Source organism: Muscardinus avellanarius, assembly GCF_963383645.1.
Source record: "Muscardinus avellanarius genome assembly, chromosome: 6".
NCBI lineage: Eukaryota > Metazoa > Chordata > Mammalia > Rodentia > Gliridae > Muscardinus > Muscardinus avellanarius.
In genome coordinates, this window is record NC_137791.1 from 144,525 (window position 1) to 165,436 (window position 20,912).

The 20,912-nt window shown below is 42.9% G+C and overlaps 1 protein-coding gene across 1 annotated transcript; it reads left to right on the top strand.

Annotated features, from left to right (window-relative positions):
* Positions 1–1,828: 1,828 nt before the first annotated feature.
* On the top strand, positions 1,829–19,623 carry METTL14 (methyltransferase 14, N6-adenosine-methyltransferase non-catalytic subunit; the record flags this gene model as incomplete). The annotated part of the gene is made up of 11 exons (XM_080696963.1): positions 1,829–1,894; positions 4,808–4,896; positions 6,064–6,151; positions 7,423–7,503; positions 7,850–7,937; positions 9,574–9,664; positions 10,387–10,528; positions 13,008–13,100; positions 15,091–15,207; positions 17,013–17,223; positions 19,319–19,623. 11 exons carry the CDS (start codon positions 1,829–1,831, stop codon positions 19,621–19,623), a joined length of 1,371 nt encoding a protein of 456 aa, XP_080553089.1.
* Positions 19,624–20,912: the final 1,289 nt, after the last annotated feature.

Consider the following 20,912-nt stretch of genomic DNA (forward strand, 5'->3'; position numbering starts at 1 on the left):
TGTGTAGCTCAAACATCATACGTAAACTGGCTTTGGTAGCACATGCCTGTAATCCCAGGATTTGGGAGGCTGAAACAAGGGGATCACAGGTTCGAAGCCAACCTCAGCAACTTAAATGAAACTTGAAAAAGAAAGAAATGGGGGCTAGGGGATGCCGCTTGTAGGTAGAATGTCCCTGCGTTCAATCCCCTGTACCACCCAAACCAAAAACCACAGTTAAGAAGTCCCTACTGCACTTATGGAGAGATGTGGTTCCTCCTCTAGACTGTAAAGTCCTTAAGAAAAACTGAGTTACTTCATGTTGGACCTTTGATAAGACTTCACTACAGTGCTTGCCATTTAAAACACTATCAATACATATTAAACAAGTGACTGTGCCCATCCTCGGTGTTTCAGCCAGTGTTCTCACTACTGTGACTTCAAATATCTGAGAACTGCAACTCAGGAGACCTACTTGCTCAGTTGGAGATTTTTGAGGTTTCAGTCCGTGTTGGGTTGGTGAGCTCAGTGTGGGCAGCAGGAAGCAGCGACACAAGCAGAGGGACTTAACTCTCACAACACAGCCCAGAAGCAGTTTGAGCTTCTTGTCTCCAACATGGCTGTCTTGTCTTACAACCTGAGGTTTGGGCGCCATTCTAAATCCAAACCATAACAACTGGTAAATAGTGCAAATTGGTATAGCAGCCAAATGACTGGCAGGTAGTAAAGTAACTAATTTTTAGAGAAACATGCTTAAATGCAGGTATGAAAAAATGCCTTATAAGGCCGGGTGTGGTGGAGCACGCCTATAATCCCCGCTCTTGGAGGCTGAGACAGGGGTATCACGCAGGTTCGAAGCCAGCCTCAGCTACTGAGTGAGGCTCTCAGAAACTTAGTGAGACCCTGTTTCCAAATAAAATATAAAATAGGTCTGGGAGTGTAGCCCGGGGTTAGAAAGCCCCTGGGCTCCACCCCAGTACCACACACACACACACACACACACACACACACACAAAGCCGTATAGTTCCAAATATTGTTGCCATAAATCAAGGTGTGTGTGTGTGTGTGTGTGCACGCGCATTGTGTGGTGCTAGGGATTGAACCTCGGAGTATGCTACCTCCGAGCTACACTTTTATTTGGAGAGCCTTGCGAAGTTGCTGAGGCTGGCTTCAAACCTGCGACCCTCCTGTCTCGGCCACCCAAGGGCTGAGGTTACGGGCGGGCCCCCAGCCCTGCTGCTCAATCAGAACTGGTTCCCGAGGAACACAGGGCGTACTTCCAGGCCTGGGATGGCGCGGACCTCGGTCGGGGGAAAGCCCTCTCCGGCTGCCCACCTGGCCCTGTCCTGTCTTCCTGTCCAGGCCAGGACGGCCTCCGCCCGCACCTTAGGCCTCAGCTGGAGGAGCCGCCGCGGCGCGTGGAGACCCGGGCGCGAGAGCCCGCTTCTGCCTCGCCAGCCTGGTCTGTGCTCTCGATTCAGACACAGGCACGCGACAGGTTTCTAAAAGCCAGGCCGGCAGCCACGTAATCGACAGCGGAGGTAACCAGGTCCGGCTGAGCGTACAGGAACCACCGACAGCCGCTAGGCGCCGAGGTCGCTGCGCCGCCGCTCGCTCGGGGTTTCCGGCGCTGCGGCCTCCTTATTGGCTCCCGCGGCGCTAGGGAGGCGGGAATTCCGCAAGAGCTCAGCCAATGCCGGCGCGCCGGATGTCCGGGTCGGGGGGCTGAGGATGCTGGCGGCGGGCGGGCGCTCCGGGCCAGCGCAGTGACACGGACTGCCCCGAGGCCTGGGCAGGGTTCTATTCGCGAGTGACAGGCATTCGGGAGCGAGACGCGAGCGTGGGGCCATGGACAGCCGCTTGCAGGAGATCCGGGAGCGGCAGAAGCTGCGGCGACAGCTTCTCGCGCAGCAGGTCCGGGGCGGGCCGGCGGGCGAGTGCGCGGTCCTGGGCGCGGGTCGGGTCCGCGTCCTCACCACTGGGCCGTGTGGGCAGATGACCGCGGCCCACGCAAGGATGAGGGGCTTGTCATGCCCTAATTTCTCTGCACTGTTTAAATGGCCGGTGTCGCGCCTTTCCTGGTGGTGAGCACCGAATTCTTGAAAATGTTGCTAAGTAAGTTTACAGTGTTCTTTGGCATCCTAAAGACTGCACTGAAAGCAGCCCGCGTGTGCTTTAAATTCTACATCGTATGCACAGCACGCTCGGCATCACCTGTTGCTGATGTTTGAATTCTTACTCTGCAGTAGTCACAGCCACCGCCGGAATTAGGTAGTATTGTCTTAACTTATTGAATACTTAAGTAGGTTCCAAAAGTTAAGTAACTTCCCCCCTGGTCACTCACCTGGAACTGACCCCAGGTTTGTGTCTTAAAGCTTGTCTTCTAAACCTTTCTCCTAGAGCTGGGCGTGGTGGCGCACGCTTGTAACTCAGGCACTTGGGAGACCGAGACAGGAGGATCGCGGTTTGCGGACAGCCTCAGCTACTTAGTGAGGCCTTTGCAACTCAGTGATACCCTGTTTCAAAATAAAGAATAAAAAATAGACTGGAGGTACCGGGCGTGGTGGCGCACGCTTGTAATCCCAGCGTTTGGGAGGCTGAGACAGGATGATCGCACAGGTTCGATGCCAGCCTTAGCTACTTAGGCTCACAGCAACTTAGTGAGACCCTGTTTCCAAATAAAATATTTTTTAAAAGGTCTGGGAGTATAGCCCGGAGGTAAAAAGACCCCTAGGTTCCAACCCCATTACCACCAAAAAAAAAAAAAAAATAGGTCAGGGAGTGTTGCTCCAAGGTAGAATACACCTGGGTTCCATCTCCAGTACTGTAAAAACAAACAAAACAAACCTTTCTCCTTCACTGGTTCTTGTGGATAAGGAAGTTGATGCTTATTAGTGAAGTACACATGCAGAGAATACAAATTGTACACAGTTCTACTTAAAGTCAGACTGATTTCCATTCTGCCATTCAGATCAATAACTGATGGGGAGAGCCTCACAGGCTTCAGAGAGTTAACTTGCTCTTATTCTCAGCACTAAATCTTGGCTTTAGTGTATTGCAATTTTTTATGGTCCAATGAATAGGCTTATGATACCTTTTTTTAATGTGGGAATTTGGAATTAGATCTATTTCTTGACCCTCTGATAGTAAGATCTTAGACAAATCAGGTGTCGTTCCTGAATGGTCCTTTTCCCAGTTTATTTTAATCATTCATGTCTTCAGAAATGTTCAGTGGCAGCTGGGCATGGTGAAACATGCCTGTCATCCCAGTACTTGGGAGATGGAGACAGGAGGATCCCAGGCTCTTGGTCAGCCTCAGCAACTTAGTGAGACCTTGTTTCAAAATAAAAAATAAAGTAGGGCTGGAAGATGCAGCTCAGAGGTAGAATGCCCCTGGGTTCAATCCCTGGTACCATCACAAATAAAGAAGAAAGAAAGGAAGGAAGGAAGGAAGGAAGGAAGGAAGGAAAGAAAGTCAATAGTTCTTTGTTGCCATAAGTGTTTTACTCCTTGATTTTGAACTCAAACCTCTATATGACTTAAAATATTTAATAGACCAGTTTTGTTGTGGACCTTACATCCAGCAGATACCAAGGACTCTAGGAGGTGTTGGCAAATGAACTGTGACTGACAGGTGTGCTTCCCTCCTAGAACTTACAAAGTATAAAATTTAATAGCACAGCTAGGTGTGTTGGTGCACTCTGTACTCCCAGTACTTGGGAGGCTGAGATAGCAGATCGCAGGTTCAAGACCAGCTTTAGCAATTTAGCAAGACTCTTAGCAATCTAGCAACACCATGTTTTAAAACAAAAATATAAAAAGGCTGGGGTTGTACCTCAGAGGTAAGGCCCCAGGGTTCAATCCTTAGTGTGGAAGTTGCCTTTTAGTAAGTGCTTTGTAACTATGTGTTGCTGTCCCCCCCCCTTTGGCAATTTCTTTTTTTTTATTTTATTTTTTATTGGTACAATGTATTCATACATCATAATGGTATAAAGAAAATACTTTTGTAGACATACATGCACACATCGCCCAGTTAGCCCCTACCCGATCCCCACCCCGTTCCCTCCCCATCCCTCCTTCCCATGCTTGGCTTAGTGGTTGACATCTAGTTTTATAGCAATTTATCCAATATTAACGATGATAATCTCACAAAACAGTTTCATTTGTCTGATACCAAGCTTTTGATGACTAAAAGATTTTTTTTTTCTTCTTATCATAGTACCTGGAATTGAACTCAGAGGTGTTCTACCTCTGGACTAAATCCCTAGCTCTGTTTTATTTTTTACTTTGAAATAAGGTCTAAGTTGCAGAGGGCCTTGCTAAGTTGCTGAGGCTGGCCTCGAACACGTGATCCTCCTATCTCAGCCTCCCCTGTACTGGAATTACAGTTGTGTACCCTGTGCCCTTCCTGTTTGTCAAAGCCATTCTTTTTGTGTGTGGGTGGGTCTGGGGATGGAACCCAGGGGCATTTGACCCCTGAGCCCTATTTTTTTATTCTTTATTTTGAAACAGGGTCTCACTGAGTTGTAGAGGGCCTCACTAAGAAGCTGAGGCTGTCCATGAACCACAGTCCTCTGGTCTCAGCCTCCCGAATGCTGGGATTACAAGCGTGCGCCACCACGCCGGGGCTTTGTCAAAGCCATTCTTAACTAACATTGTTTAATTCCAAAGTATTTCCAGTTTGTCTTGCAAGCTAATTAATGTCTGCATTGTATGGTTTATGTCTTTTTGTTTAAGTGCTTAATATGTTAAATTTTGCTACAAATGCCTGGAAAGGCTACCTAGCACATTATCGTCTGACTTGTGTTGATTTTTGCCTTTTCTTAGTTGGGAGCTGAAAGTGCTGACAGCATTGGTGCTGTGTTAAATAGCAAAGATGAGCAAAGAGAAATTGCTGAAACAAGAGAAACTTGCAGGTCAGTTGGATGCTGCTTTTTGGTAACGTGTTAATATAATGAAGGATTTTAGTATGAAAGCATCAAAATAAAGATCTTGAAAACATTGGTTTGTATTGTCAGTTCATGAATTATGAAATGTTTATTTGGAATAGAGTAAGTTCCCACTTATAAACTAATTAGAAAATGGAGAACAGTTAGAAAAGTTAGGCTAAGTATTGGCTAATATACCTGAAAGAATTATATATTTAACTAATTACCATATTTATTGCAGTACTGGGGATTGAACTGAGCTACACCCCAGCCCTGTCTTTTATTCTTTTTTTTTTTTTTTCGGTACTGGGGATAGAACCCAGGGGCATTCTACCTCCAAGCTACGCCCCCATCCCTATTCTTTATTTTTGAAACAGGGTCTCACTAAGTTGTGGAGAATCTCACTAAGTAGCTGAGGCTGTCTGCAAACCGTGATCCTCCAGTCTCAGCCTCCCAAATGCTGGGATTATAAGCGTGCGCCACCACGCCAGGCTTATTCTTTATTTTGAAACAAGGCCGCAGAGGTCCTCACTAAGTAGCTGAGGTTAGCTGTGAACCTGCAATCCTCCTGTCTCAGCCTCCCAAGTACTGGGATTACAAGTGTGCGCCACCACGCCCAGCTCAGTGTTCTTATTTATCAATTTGGACACCAGTTTTACCCAAGACAGATTAAAATAATACATAATATATGTTTCTTTTCATAATATATCCTTTCTAAGAGCTTATTTTTTCATTTGGTTGCTTTTTTATTAAAAAAGTGTAGAATTATCAATCAGATTGCATGACTTTTTGGATGATATATGAACTGGTTAAAGAGATAATATTTCATTAGGAAAACATTTCTTTGTTCTGGTTTTATAACCTGGTGTTCAGCTGGGTATGGTGGTGCACGCTTGTAATGCCAGCACTTGGGAGACTGAGACAGGAGAATTACACAAGTTCGAAGCCAGCCTCAGCTACTTAGGCTCTCTGCTACTGAGACCCTGTTTCCAAAAAAGTATAAAAAAATAGTTCTGGGAGTATAGCCCAGAGGTAGAAAAGCCTCTGGGTTCCACCCCCAGTACCACATACACAGAAAATAACCTGTTATTCAGTATAGATGTATGCATATATTTTGTACGTATTCATGTGTGATTCTTCTGTTTTAATTGTCAGGGCTTCCTATGATACCTCTGCTCCAAATGCAAAACGTAAGTATCAGGATGAAGGAGAGACAGATGAAGATAAGGTGGAAGAATATAAGGCAAGTGAAACATGGGTTATTTTGTGGTCAGGAAAAAGTAAACCCTCACAATAATAGATTGACATTCAGGGAAACAAATATCCTGGGAAACTGAGCTTTCAGATGTGTTAAAATAATTGTCAGTAGCTGTTACCAGTCAGATAAGACCTTTTATCAGTCCCTGATCTCAGCGCAAGGGTGTGTGGACCAAGTTAGGCTGGGCATGCAGCTCTTAGCATAATGCCGGTAAGCACTGTTGGGAAGATTTCTTAAGGAGAGTGAAGAGGTAAGTGTATCAGAAGCTCTGAGAGGCTGCAGTAGTCTGCTTTTGAATTGTGCTATTTCATGTAAATATGATAAGGTGGTACAATTACAATTTCATGTTAACATTATTGGTACAATTATAATATTTTGAGAACTCTTGTACTAGAGAGCAGCATAGACCATTTTGGCAAGAAGCCCAAGGAAAAAACAACCTCTAAATGTGTGACAGCAGTATTTAAAAGAAAATATTATGGAAAAAAAACTTACATATTTACTAGAGAAAGGAGTGTATAGTTTCAGTAAGTCTCTAGAAGTTCAGTGATAGAATACCTAAGCTCATGAATTTTGCCCTGTGTGTTATACTTTGCTATGCACTTAAATATTTATAGTTACACTATGTCTGTCAAACCATATACAATTGCTAATATTCTAACTTTTTTTTTTTTTTTTCCGGGTCTGGGGACGGAACCCAGGGGCATTTGACCCCCGAGCTACACCCCCTGCCCTATTTTTTATTATTTATTTTGAAACCGGGTCTCACTGAGTTGCAGAGGGCCTCACTAAGTAGCTGAGGCTGTCCACGAACCGTGATCCTCCAGGTCTCAGCCTCCCGAATGCTGGGATTACAAGTGTGTGCCACCACGCCGGCTTATTCTAACATTTTTGACCTATAAAACCTGCAGTTTCATATGGCTCAATCTAATAAAATTACCCCATTGGTGATCATATCTTTAATGACTCAAGCTAAATACTAAAATTTATAGTATTATATATGAGATAAATAATTCTAGATAATTCAGTCAACAAAGCATTAGTAGTTACAGGTAATTATGAATATGATGAGAAGAAAATTTTTATTTTATTTAAAAATAATAAGTGAAGATCTAATGAAGAAAAGTAAAGATGTTAATATCTCTCTAATACTGATTTGAAACATTATATCATGGAAACGATATTTATGCTGTTTTTAGATAGGATAACTAGTCTATAGATATAAAATATACATAAAACACTTTTCATTTTTCAAGGATGAACTAGAAATGCAACAGGAAGAAGAAAATTTGCCATATGAAGAAGAGATTTACAAAGATTCTAGTACTTTTCTTAAGGTAAAAGAATTAATTTCAAACTCTGCCTTCACATTTAAGCTCCGTGCCTGAAAAGATCACAGATACTATTTATGTTAAGGATTTCTTCAGTTATTGAGGGGTCAGAATTATAAGGGTTGTTTAGATGATTCATGAAGCGTTATTCTGATATTTGGCTGTTTAGATTGAGGTACTGATTCATTCATGCCAGCTGTTGAGAGTAAGGCTGTCATTTTAATTGTGTTTTCAAATATTACAACTTTATCATCGTCTTCCATATGACTTTGCAATAAAAAATAAAGTATGATGTTGGTGTCCCTGCCATTAAAGCACATGCTGTTACAATTAATGTTGACCTTCTTTGTAGGGAACACAGAGCTTAAACCCCCATAACGACTACTGCCAGCACTTTGTCGACACTGGGCATAGGCCTCAGAATTTCATCAGGGACGTAGGTACGTCTGTGTTGGATCACCCTTTTGCTAACTATGGATTGCACGCATTCAGTTTGTCCGCTTTAGAGACTTTCTGACAGAACTGTCTTTTCACCTTGACTTTCTGGGTGCTTCCAGTAACACCTCTGTTTTTATCAAACACTGTTTCTTTCTTTCTTTGATAATTTATATAGTATGCAGTTCACTGTCAACGGGTATAATTCAGCATTTTATTAGTACATCCACGGGGTTGTTGGCAACACTTAGCACAATCTAATTTAGAAAGTTTTCTTCTCCCTGAGGAAGCCTGTATCCTTTAGCAGTCAGTTCTTACTCCTTCTCTCTTTCCCTCCCCACCCCAGGCTTAGGGCAGCATTAATATGCTTTCTTTCTCTATGAATCTGCCTGTTCTGGGCAGTCACATTGTTGGAATCATACAGCAGTGGTCTTTTGTGACTGGCTTCTCACTTAGCATAGTGTTTACAAGGGCTGTCAGTGCTGTAGCACTTAGTACATTATCAGCCCATCATTTTTTATTGCTGAATAATATTACATTTTTTGGTGTGGGTATGTATACTATGTTTTTTTTATTCACTTATTTGAGTTTTCACTTTGGGACTATTACAAACAATGCTGTTATGACTATTCCTGTAAAAGTTTTTTTTATGTAGATGTATATTTTTATTTCTCTTTGCATATATCTAGGCATAGAATTGTTGGATCTTGTAATTTTTTTCTTTTTTATCTTTGTAGTACTGGGGATTAAACCCAGGGGCATTCTACCTATGAGCTACACTCCCAGCCCTGTTTTATTTTTATTTATTTATTTATTTATTTATTTATTTATTTATTTTGCGGGTCTGGGGATGGAATTCAGGCATTCGACCCCTGAGCTACACCCCCTGTCCTATTTTTTATTCTTTATTTTTGAAACAGGATCTCATTGAGTTGCAAAGGGCCTCACTAAGTAGCTGAAGCTGTTCGCGAACTGTGATCCTCTGGTCTCAGCCTCCCGAATGCTGGGATTACAAGCGTGCACCACCACGCCTGGCTCCCTGTTTTATTTTTTATGAAACAGGGTCTCCAAATTGCTGAGGCTGGCCTTGAATCTGTAGTCCTCGTGTCTCAGCCTCCCATGTATAGAGATTACAGGCATATATTATCTCATCTAACTCTTTTTCTTTGTTGAAAGTTTTTTAACTTTAGGATTTTTTTTAAATTACCTTTTTAATTTATTTCTTTTTTAAATGTAATGCTGTGCTTAACTCTTTTGGTGGGGGATACTGGGAATTGAACCCACAAATGTTCTACTTCCAAGTTAAAACCCAGCCATTTTTATTTATTTCAAAACAGGGTCTTGCCAAGTTGCTGAGAGTGGCCTCAGACCCGTGCTCTTCTGTCTCAGCCTCCCAAGCACTGAGATTATAGATGTGTGTCATCATGCCTGGCTAACTTTCAGGTTTTTAATTAAGCTTAAATAATTTATATTTCTATGTTTCTTTTGGGGAGGAAAACAGAAAAGAAAAATGCTCATTTTTTAGGGTGTGAGAGTAAAGCGGCCTGTGTCCCATTTGTGTTCTGGAGGATTCATGCCTTGAACCTCACTGATGCTAACTTCACTGCGTGGACATTGAGGGCTGACTGTGTCTCGCCTCAGGTTTGGCTGACAGATTTGAAGAGTACCCTAAGCTGAGGGAGCTCATCAGGCTAAAGGACGAGTTGATAGCCACATCGAACACTCCTCCCATGTAAGTGCTTCTGTTCAGGTACCTTTCTTTCCCAGCTTAGGCTGAAAGCATCAGACTGCTAATCCCAATACCTTTCTTTTTCTTCTTTTTTGAAGAAAATCAGTGTCATAGAATTGTAGGCGCTTTCGCCGATGTTTTCAGACCTGCCTGTGAAATGAAGGCAGAGCAGGCGACAGAGACAGGTGGGCGGCAGGAGGCCTCGGGGCCGCCTCCTCCCCTCTGCATGCTCTCTTTCAGAAGAGGAGTGAAATGCTGTGTGAGTGAAGGCTAGGAATAAATTTATTATTAGGTAGCATGAAGAGACTATATCAAGTATTTTTAGTAATGAACAAACTAATAAAATTATGTCCATTTTAGAAACTATTGTTTTTGAAAGAGAAATTTGAAATTACTGAGAAAGTTTCTCTCTTTTTCTCTTTCTTTCTTTCCTTCTCTCTTTTTTGTCCTGGGATTGAACCCGCAGCTGTCCTGCCTTTGCGCTATGCTCCTAGCCCTTTCAATTCTTTACTTCTAAAGAGGCTCTTGCTAGGTTGCCGAGAGTCTTGCTAAGTAGCCAGGCCGGTCTTAAACCTGTGACCCTCCTGTCTCATCCTCCCAAGTACTACATCACAGGTGTGTCCTAACAAGCCTGACTGAGAAACAGTTTTTCTAAACTATTTTATTGCTATCTGTAGGGGATTTGAAAATCTTTTACTCTTTCTGTTTTTGCTTTAATCAAATAGGTATTTACAAGCAGATATAGAAACCTTTGACATTAGGGAACTAACACCCAAATTTGATGTGATTCTCCTGGAGCCTCCTTTAGAAGAGTATTACAGAGAGACCGGCATCACTGCTAACGAGAAGTGCTGGACTTGGGACGATGTACGTGACGCTTCTACCTTGCAATGGCTTTATTCGCTCTCCAAGTGATGTGTGTATTTGACTAGAAAGTGAGATTATAAATACCATCCCTGCTTTTGTAGGATTGTAGATAATAGAGTTTAAATTGTAGCTGAACGTGTAGGGTACATTACCTTTAAGTGGATTCTTCTTTTGGAGACACATGTTGAGCAGGTAGTGAGTGAATAGGCTATAGACTCCATTCCATGCTTAGAATCCTTGGATACATAGGTAGGAAAGTCTGAGTGGATAGAATTATTGAGTATTCATTCTACAACTGATTGCTTTAGTAAACCAGAGAGTATGTGTGTGTGTATCATAATTTCTCCTCTTCGGGGAACTTACCCTATAATATTGCATAGACAAAAGGATACGTAAACACAAGATTTCAGTAAAATATAGTTATTATGATAGTTATATTTCTTAAATAAAACAAAGTAAGCATTAACTTTAGTTATACAAGTGTCTGTTTTTACAACCAGTAACAAAAGAAACAAGTGCTGAGTACCAGTCTACTAGGCAATGTACAAGTACACAGTGTAGTAAAGTGAATACTGGTCTAAACCAGTAATTGCATTGTGATTTTGTTGGCTGCGTATGGATGCAGTGAGCTCACCAGGCGGTACCTGGGAGGTGGCACGCAGGAACTCGGAGACTGTGAGCTAGGTGGAGTTGGCCGGGTGAAGGGATGGATTCCAAGAAGAGGAAGGCAAGGACAGAGGGCTAGGGCAGGGGCCAGGTCTGGTGTGGGGAGAGGATGCCTTTGTGCACCTCTTAGGAGCTTGACCTTTGATCCTGAAGATACTAGGAACTCTTTGAAGTCTTCACCAGCTTTCTGAGAACATTAGGTTGGTGTGTAGAGCTGGACTAGAGGGAAGGAAGTCTGGATAAGGGATGACACAGCTAGAAGTCTCTGTGGTGGCCGAGTCCTGAGACTAGGGACCTGATTTAGGGTGTCCTTGTAGAAGTGGAAACAAGGTTATCAATTCAGTACCTGGTCATACTTGGTAGGATGAGTGTTTGGAATAAGGGAGAGTTCAGGGTAACTCAGGATTTGTCTTGGGATGAGAGGATGAGCTGACCCAATGTGAATCAAAGAGAAGAAACAAATTAGAGGGACCAGCTGATTTTTGGTGGGGGGAGACATTGTATTGGAAGAGGGAATAGGAATATGGGTCAAAAAATGGACAGATCTGTTCTTAAACAGATGTTAGGAGGATTGGCACATTGAACCTGTGTGAGTATTCAGGTGCATTCACCTGGGATGATTATTAAGATGATGTGGACAGACGTTAAAATGGGAGTAGCATTTGCATTTATGGGATATGTATAAAAATATAAAGAAAGGGCAGAGATGCAAGAGGAAAACCAGGAGCATCTGAATGCCATGGAAACCAAGGGAATGGGGAAGTTCAAGAAGGTAATTGGGAGTGTTTGTGCAGAAAAGACGGAGGCTCAGACGAGGACTGAGGCATAAGGCTGGTGTTTTGTGGGTCACTGCCACTGTGCTTTACTAAAGACTAAGCACTTACATACTGTTGGCACTTAGCTTTAAAGAATAATTAACTTGCTAACGTTCTCCAAGGCATGTCGCCACTTGTCTTTAGCTGCACCCCACAGAACCCACGTAACCATGAAGGAGTGCATGTGTGTGCGTGGTGTTCTTACAGTTGGTGAAATGTCATTCTACTCTAAGTAAATTAAGTGAAGATTTCAAGACTGAAGAAAAAGTATCAGAAGTAAGAGAATAGATTAATACATGTTGCAAATTATTTCCATTATTACTGTAAGAAAGGTTTTCCATTTAAGTTAGAGATGATACAGTTTTAACCTACATTGCTCTATTTGTTATTCAGGTAGAAGTTAACATTTTCTTAGTAAATGAAGCTGGTAAATTCTTGTGTGAACCATGATCTCTGAAATTTCTTAGAGGAAGCAGGAAGAAAAAGAATGTCATATAGATTGGTTGCTTCTATTCCCAAAGTTTAGAGACTTAATTATTGAGGGTTTAATGTGACATACTCAACACAAGGCAAACAATTACAGATTTCTTTGGCATTTTAGACCTAATCATAAGAAAATGTGTATATTGACTTACTGAGAGCCGTTCTGTAGATAGTGAAAATTACAGCCCTTCCCATTTTACTGTTTTGATTTTGCCTATAACTTCAGGCTCATTAACCACTTTCCATTTTGGCTCCTCTTTCTGGAAATGGTAAGGTGTTGCTGTAGAATTTCCCTGCAGGTCTATTTTATAAAGTTTTATAATTCTGTAGATTCAGTTTCCTATAAGCTTTCTGTGTAAAAACATGTGTTTACATGTGTTTTTGCATATGTACATCTATTGTTTGTGTATAAAGAAACAAAACAGCAGTAGAAAAAGTAATTTTAAAGATTCTTTTTTATATGGGATGAATGAAAAACAAAATACTTATATGCATTATTGCTTGGTTTCTTGTAGATTATGAAGTTAGAAATTGATGAGATCGCAGCACCCCGATCATTTATATTTCTCTGGTGTGGTTCCGGGGAGGGACTGGACCTTGGAAGAGTGGTAAGATGCTCTTTTTATAAAGCAGTTTTTAAACTCATTAGAAAAAAAGTAAAAAAGTGTTTCCTGAAATGTTTAAAGATGTAGTTCTGGGTGATGGCACATCCTATAATCCAATGACTTGGGAGGCCAAGGCAGGAGGATTGCAGGTCATGGGCCAGTCTCCGCACTTTAGTGAGACACATAGCAACTTAGTGAGAGCCTGTTTCAGAGTTAAAAGTAGGACTGGGGGTGTAGCTCAGAAATAGAATGCCCCTGATTAGTTCAGCCCCCAGAACAATAAGTAAAGAAATAAATAAAAGAAAAAAATAAATGTTATTTGTTCTTTGTTCCTTGAATAGTTCTAATATATTCAGAAGAAAAAACTTTAGAAACTACCACTAGGGATGAAGGTAGCTCTTTCAAAATAGTTTGTTGCAGAGCAGGAAGGGAAACAGATTTTTTTTTTTTTTTTTTTTTTGGTGTGGTACTATGGGTGGAACCTAGGGGCTTTCTACCTCCGGGCTACACTCCCAGACCTATTTTATATTTTATTTTGAAACAGGGTCTCACTAAGTTGCTGAGAGCCTCACTAAGTAGCTGAGGCTGGCTTCGAACCTGTGTCATCCTCCCGTCTCAGCCTCCCAAGCATGGGGATTATAAGCGTGGGCCACCACGCCCGCCTCAGTTTAGAGATTTGAAGCTATAGACTATAGCACAAAATTGAGCTGCTTAGTATCATTTAATGTTCTTTATGAGTAGCTAAAAAGTGTTACTCTGAATAGCTCTGACTCCTGAATTCCAAATGGAATCAAATTAAATTGGGGTAATCATAGCATTTTGATAGCATAGTTTAATTTGAATGAATAAATGAGAGAAGTTGTAACTCTTACTTTAAGTATATTTTTATAATCAGTTATTTCAGAGTTTTCTGTTTTTTAAATTTTCTTGCTGTAGTATTTTGCCAAAAGGAAACAAAATGATATAAACTGTTGTGTGTGTGTTGGGGGGGGTATTTGGAAACAGTCTCACTGAGTTGCTGAGAGCCTCACTAAGTAGCTGAGGCTGGCTTTGAACCTGTGCAATCCTCCTGTCTCAGCCTCCCAAGCGCGGGGATTACAAGTGTCCACTATACCTGGTGGATATCAACTGTTTTAACTAAGAGTAATGGTTAAAACACCAGCATTTTGGCTGGGTGTTAGGGTTTTCAGCATGGGGTTTGGTTTGGCTGTCACCAACAGCAAGGCTGTAGGCGCCTGCACAGGTCCCTCCCGAGAGTCTCCCATGCCATCAGGTGTTAGAGACAAGGCTTTTCATTTCTAGGGTCTATCTGCTCATCGGGCAGCACATGGTCCCCTTAACCATGCTGATTGGGGGGGGTCATCTATTTGACAATTAAAGAATTTAAGTAGGCTTATATAAGATAATAAGTAGGAGGATGTTGAGATGAAATTGTGCTCAAATACTGAAATTCAACCATTTTTTTCATGTGTGTGTGTATGTATGTGTATTACTGGGGATTGAACCTAGGGACATTCTCTCTGAGCTATTCCCCCAGACCACCCCTCACTTTTTGTGATGCTGGGGATAGAACTCAGGACGTCCTCCTTGCAAGCTCCATCCCCAGCCTTATACGTTTTGTTTTCAAAGAGGGTCTCTCGGTTGCCGAGAGTCTCGGCTTGCTGAAGTTGTCCTTGACCTTGTGATCGGTTTCAGCCTCCAGAGTACAGGGTACGGGGTATATGCATCACCATGCCTGGCCCCGTAGCCCTTTGTATTTTTACTTTGAAATAGGGTCTTAATCTTTGTAGTGTATTAACTTAATAGAGTATGCTATGTTAACGTCCAGATGTGCTTATGCATTCTGTATTCCGGCTGTGTTTTTGAAGACTTGCATTTCTTTTCTTCTGTTGGCGCTAAAACAGAATTACCACGCTATTTTGGAATTCAGTATCCCTCTATGAAGCTTGTGTTAGCTTATTATTCATTTAAAGGTTTTTTCCTTTATTTCTAGTGTTTACGCAAGTGGGGTTATAGAAGATGTGAAGATATTTGTTGGATTAAAACCAATAAAAACAATCCTGGGAAGACTAAGACTTTAGATCCAAAGGCTGTTTTCCAGAGAACAAAGGTATTGTTGCCTTTACTGTTTTGTTTTCTTTATTCTCATTACTTTTTTCCAAATCTTTTCAAATCTGTGTATACTATTAAATTTTGGTGGAAATGTCCTTTTCTCAGACTTGTCAAATTAGAATTGAGGTTTACAGGAATATATCCAAGTTAATTTCCTTCCTTCCTTTCTTTTTTTCTTTTTTTCTTTCTTTTTTTCTTTTTTTTTTTTTTTTTGCAGCACTGGGGATGGAACCCAGGGGGCATTCTATCTTCAAGTTATCCTCCCCCCAGTTCTATTTTTTATTCTTTATTTTGAAACAGGTTCTCATTAATTTGCAGAAAGTCTTACTAAGTAGCTGAGGCTGGCTGCAAACCACAATCCTCCTGTCTCAGCCTCTCAAGTACTGGGATTACAAGTGTGCACCACCATGCCCGACTCATCCAAGTTAAAGTATTTTATTCACAACCTTAGTCAACTCCCACTGTGCTGGGGACAAGAATGTATGTTCTTGTATGTCCTAAACTCTCTTAGGTATGGGCTTCTGATATCCCTGGCTCCAGATTTTTTCTACTTTCTTTAGGTTGGAAAAGAAAAAATGTCAGAATTCATAATGGAAAATCTTAGAGTCCTATTTCTCTTTTTCTCCTACAAACAAACCCCCAAGAACCTCTCTTCATGTGGCTGCTCCACCAATATTAGGCTTGGACCATTTTATTATTTGCTCTGTAGGGAGCTGCTGGCAGGAGGGTCTCTGATTCTAAGTCTTTCTTATATTAAAATCATGCCCACGTAAGAACAGGGTTTGGGGAGCATGTGGGCTGGTGAAGCTGCGGGGTTGCTGGGGCGGTGCACCCTGGAAGCCCCTAGTTCCGTGCCTGCATCTCACCGTAGGCCTCTGCTCCATGGCTGTTCTGAGTTATATCCTTTCCTATTAAGATATCCTGAATTCTCAGCTAGGCATGGTGGCGCACGCTTGTAATCCCTACGCTTGGGAGGCTGAGACAGGAGGATCACACAGGTTCAAAGCCAGCCTCAGCTACTAAGTGAGGCTCTCAGCAACTTAGTGAGACCCTGTTTCCAAATAAAATATAAAATAGGTCTGGAAGTTAGCCCAGAGGTAGAAAGCCTCTGGGTTCCACCCCCAGTACCACCAAAAAAAAAAAAAAAAAAGATATCGTGAATTCTCTGAGCCACTCTGGTGAATGTCCACAACCAGGGGAAATCATTGGAGCCTCAGGTTAGCCTGTTGGCCAGAAGCACTTGTGACATCCTGGACATGCTTGGCATCTTTGCTGATGAGGCAGATGGTGTCAGAACTGAACTGAATTATAGTATCAATGGAGAAGTAGATAATTGCTTGGCATGGGGAAAACCCACATCAGGAAAGTATTCTGGAAATATTGAATATTTTGGGGAAGAGCAGAAGAGAACAGTTTTCCTATATAACTGGCCATTATCCCACATCTAGAGATGTAGGCTTGCCTGTCGTTTTTTTTGCCCATAACTGTATACCAAAGATTCAGAGAAGTGAAAACTGTTTTGGAATTGAGGTCATTAAAAATGTAAAATATTAGCTGAGTGTGGTGGTGCAGGTTATAATCCCAGCATTTGGGAGGCTGAGCCAGGAGGATCCGGTTCGCAGCCAGCCTCAGCAACTTAGTGAGACCCTGTTTCAAAATATAGGGCTGGGGGTATAACTTGGAGGTAGAACGCCCCTGGGTCCATCCCTGGTACCGCAAAAAAAAAAAAAAAAAAAAAAAAAGAAATGTGAAATATTACAGATATGACTGTTAAAAAGCGGTTGGCTTGCTCTTCCCACCTAGGAACACTGCCTCATGGGGATCAAAGGGACAGTGAAGCGTAGCACAGACGGGGACTTCATTCATGCTAACGTTGACATTGACCTAATTATCACCGAAGAACCCGAGATTGGAAATATAGAAAAGCCCGTAGAAATCTTTCATATAATCGAGCATTTCTGTCTCGGTAGAAGACGTCTTCATCTCTTTGGAAGAGACAGTACAATCCGACCAGGTAAGCCTCGGTCTAAACAGTGAGGCTGTGGTAATGCGCAGCTCGGGCCATGGGGACGCCTCGGCACACGCACCTAGTGCTACTGTCAAAGTGGAACACTTGCCACCGCTCATCTCAAGTACATACCACAGTACCCTGCATCGGGAGCATCCAGACTCCTCTCTGCTGCTCTTCTGAAGTGCTCGGTGAATTTTTGCCAAGTACAGTTACTGTGCTCCAGGGCTTTGGAAGTGATTCCTCCTGTGCACCGTACCCGGGCCCACTGGCCACCCTTCCTCCCTCCCTAAACCTAAGCCAGCCCTCTGCTAACCACTCTTCTGTTCTCTTCTTTGAGATCAGCCTTTTAGCTTCCTTGTGTGGGAGCATGTGATCACTGTCTTTGTGTTTGACTTATTTTACTTAACAAAATGCCCTGCAGCTCCATCCATGTTGCTGCAAACGACAGGATTTCATTCTTTTTGTAGCTGAATATCTCATGTACTACATTTTCTTTTCTTTGATACTGAGGATTTAGCTCAGGGGTATTCTACCTTTGAGCTACATTCCCTTTTATTTTCTGTTTTGAAACAGGGTCTCACTAAGTTGCTGAGGCTGGGCTTGAACCGGTGATCCTCCTGTTTCAGCTTCCCAAGTACTGGGGCTATAGGCATGTGCCACTGTTCCTGCCTGTACTACATTTTCTTTATTCATCCCTCCATCATGGACACCTAGATTGTTTCCATGTCCTGCCTGTTTGAACAGTGCTGCAGTAAACACGTCAGTGCAGGTGTCTCTCTGACAGGCTGATTCAGTCTCTGACTATATACCCAATGCCACATGGTATTCTGGACCATGTGGGGTTCTGTTTCTGTCTTTTTGAGGAGCCTCTGTACTGTTTTCCATAGTAGCTATACTAATATATATCCCCAACAAGAGAGTGTGAGCGCTTCCCCTTGTCTGCATCCTTACCAGCGTATATTTTATGTTTGGGTAATAGTCATTCTAATTGGGATGCTGTCTCGTTGTGATTTTTTTTTTTTTTTTTTTTTTTTTTTTTGTGGTACTGGGGATTGAAGCTACATCCCCAGCTCTTTTTATTTTTTGTTTGGAAACAGGTCTTGTTAGGTTGCTGAGAGTCACTAGTTGTTAAGGCTGTCCTCAAACCTGCAATCCTCCTGTCTCGGCCTCCCAAGTACTGGGGTTATGGGTGTACACCCCGCAACTGGCTCTCATTGTGTTTGTTTTTTGGTTTTTTTTTTTGGTTTTTTTTTTTTTGGTGGTACTGGGGTTCCTGGAAGCCCTTCTACCTCCGGGCTACACTCCCAGACCTATTTTTACATTTTATTTGGAAACCGGGTCTCCTAAGCCAGCGCACGCAGCTAGCTTCAAACCTGCGCGATCCTCCTGTCTCTGCCTCCCAAGCGCGGGGATTACAAGCGTGCGCCACCACGCCTGGCTTCTCATTGTGGTTTTTATTTGCATTTCCCTGATGGTGTGTGGGGCTGAGCATCCTTTCACGTTTGTGAGCAGTGTTACATCCTCTTGAGTGATGTCTATTCAGGCCTTTAGCCTTGGAAAGGTGGATGCACAGGAGTGACGTGGTGTCGTGGATTTCTAGGACCAGCCAGCACCTGAGCATTTCCTGTGGTTGGGCAAAACTGGCACTGTGTTTCAAAGTAGCAAAGTCGCATACAGTTCATTAGGGTAAATGGGCCCTGGACTCGGTGGAGTGTGTAATATCTTTTTCCAAGGTGTTGTTCTCACAGAAGGTAGACCGTGGATGGGGAACAGTGAGGAGAACGTAGTAAAGATTACAGTCTAGGAGGAGAAACGAGACACGTACATAAGACATCTTTAAAGTCGGACCACAGTTCAGTGCTGTGTGTTCTGTAAAGATGATCAGTATTGGGCGAGTGGTAGGGACATTTTTAAAAATGCACGGGCAGGGTTGGGTTGTAGCTCATTGGCAAAGTGTTTGCCTGGCAAGTGCACCATCCTGGGTTCGATTCCCAGTCCCCCCAAAAAAGAAAGACCAAAAAATGCATGAGCAGTTGACTAGTCCCTAAAGGATTAATAAGAAGAACTGAGTAAAGAGTAACCTGTTCTCTCATTTCAGGCTGGCTTACAGTTGGACCGACGCTTACGAACAGCAACTACAATGCAGAAACCTACGCATCGTATTTCACTGCCCCTAACTCCTACCTGACGGGATGCACAGAGGAGATCGAGAGGCTGCGACCCAAGTCCCCTCCTCCCAAGTCCAAGTCTGATCGGGGTGGTGGCGCTCCCCGTGGTGGAGGGCGAGGGGGCGCGTCCGCTGGCCGTGGCCGCGAGAGGAATCGGTCCAACTTCCGCGGAGAGAGGGGCGGCTTCCGGGGGGGCCGGGGAGGAGCACACAGAGGCGGTTTTCCACCCCGGTAGCTCAGAGGACCCCTCCTGCTAATGCCCCTCTGCCCGTGGGGCCACTTCCGAACTCTGGCTCACATCTCGCTTTAGTCTCCTCAGGCTGCCAGGAGTCCCAGCCAGCTCCCGTGCAGCTCACTCACGTGCTGCCTGGTTTGTTCTGGGAGCAAACACGCCTCTTGTCATGGCTTGTACTGGACAGAGTGGAGGGTAGGCTGCTCTTGTTTTCCTTAAAAAATATATTTTTAAATAAATTTAAACATGGTTTGAGTACTGAAGAGATTGACTTTGAACAAAATCTCCTTCCAGATCTAAATCTTCAAGGGTAGGTGGGGCCCCAGGGGCAGGTGAGGAAGGGGTAGGACTTGGCTGGAGGGAAAACAAGAGCCCATCACCAGGTGTAGTCATGTAGCTGCGGGTGGCTTTCAGCCATGTTTCCTAAGAAGCAAGGTGCTGGAATCTGGTGCAGACTTGAACTTGGACTGACATCCAAAGCAGGTGCATATTCCTCAGCAAATTAAAAGTAACGGAGGCACCAGGAGAGATTCTTGGTTATGTATCGGGTGCTTGGGGAGAGAGTACTTGGTGATGAAGAGATGACTACAGACTTAACTTGTTACTGAAAAGCTTGGTGTAAACAGGAGGCGAGCCCTCGAGTGGAGTGTGGAGACTGAGCTGTGGTCACTTAATGAAAACCATACAGGCCAGTTGTGTGGCTGGTTGTATAATACTATGCTCTCCTTTCTCTTTCTATACTGTGACTCATGTTTAGATGAATCTCATGAGTGAAATACTACTAATATTCTTGAAAACTACTTTTTTTGTTATGATTTTTCTAATGAAACTTTAAACCTTTGAAATTTGAGAGCATTTTTTTTCTATAAATGGAATTATTGTTACCAAATGAAAAGGACTGTCTTAAAATGAAACTCTTCTTTGGTCTCTGCATTTTAGTGGCATGATAAGTTCACCTTAATATGAAGGTTTTCAAACAGCAACTACAATGCAGAAACCTACGCATCGTATTTCACTGCCCCTAACTCCTACTTGACTGGATGCACAGAGGAGGTCGAGAGGCTGCGACCCAAGTCCCCTCCTCCCAAGTCCAAGTCTGATCGGGGTGGTATGAAAACCTTCATACTAAGGTGAACTTATCATTACACCCTCCAGAGACTCTGTTTTGAGACAAGGACTAATTAGAAATGAGACTGAAACCTTAAAAGTTGATGGATTTAGTTCAACCTGTTATACTTCCTAGTAGAGAAAGCACTTGACTGACACCTTCCTTACGTGGATATCATTGATCA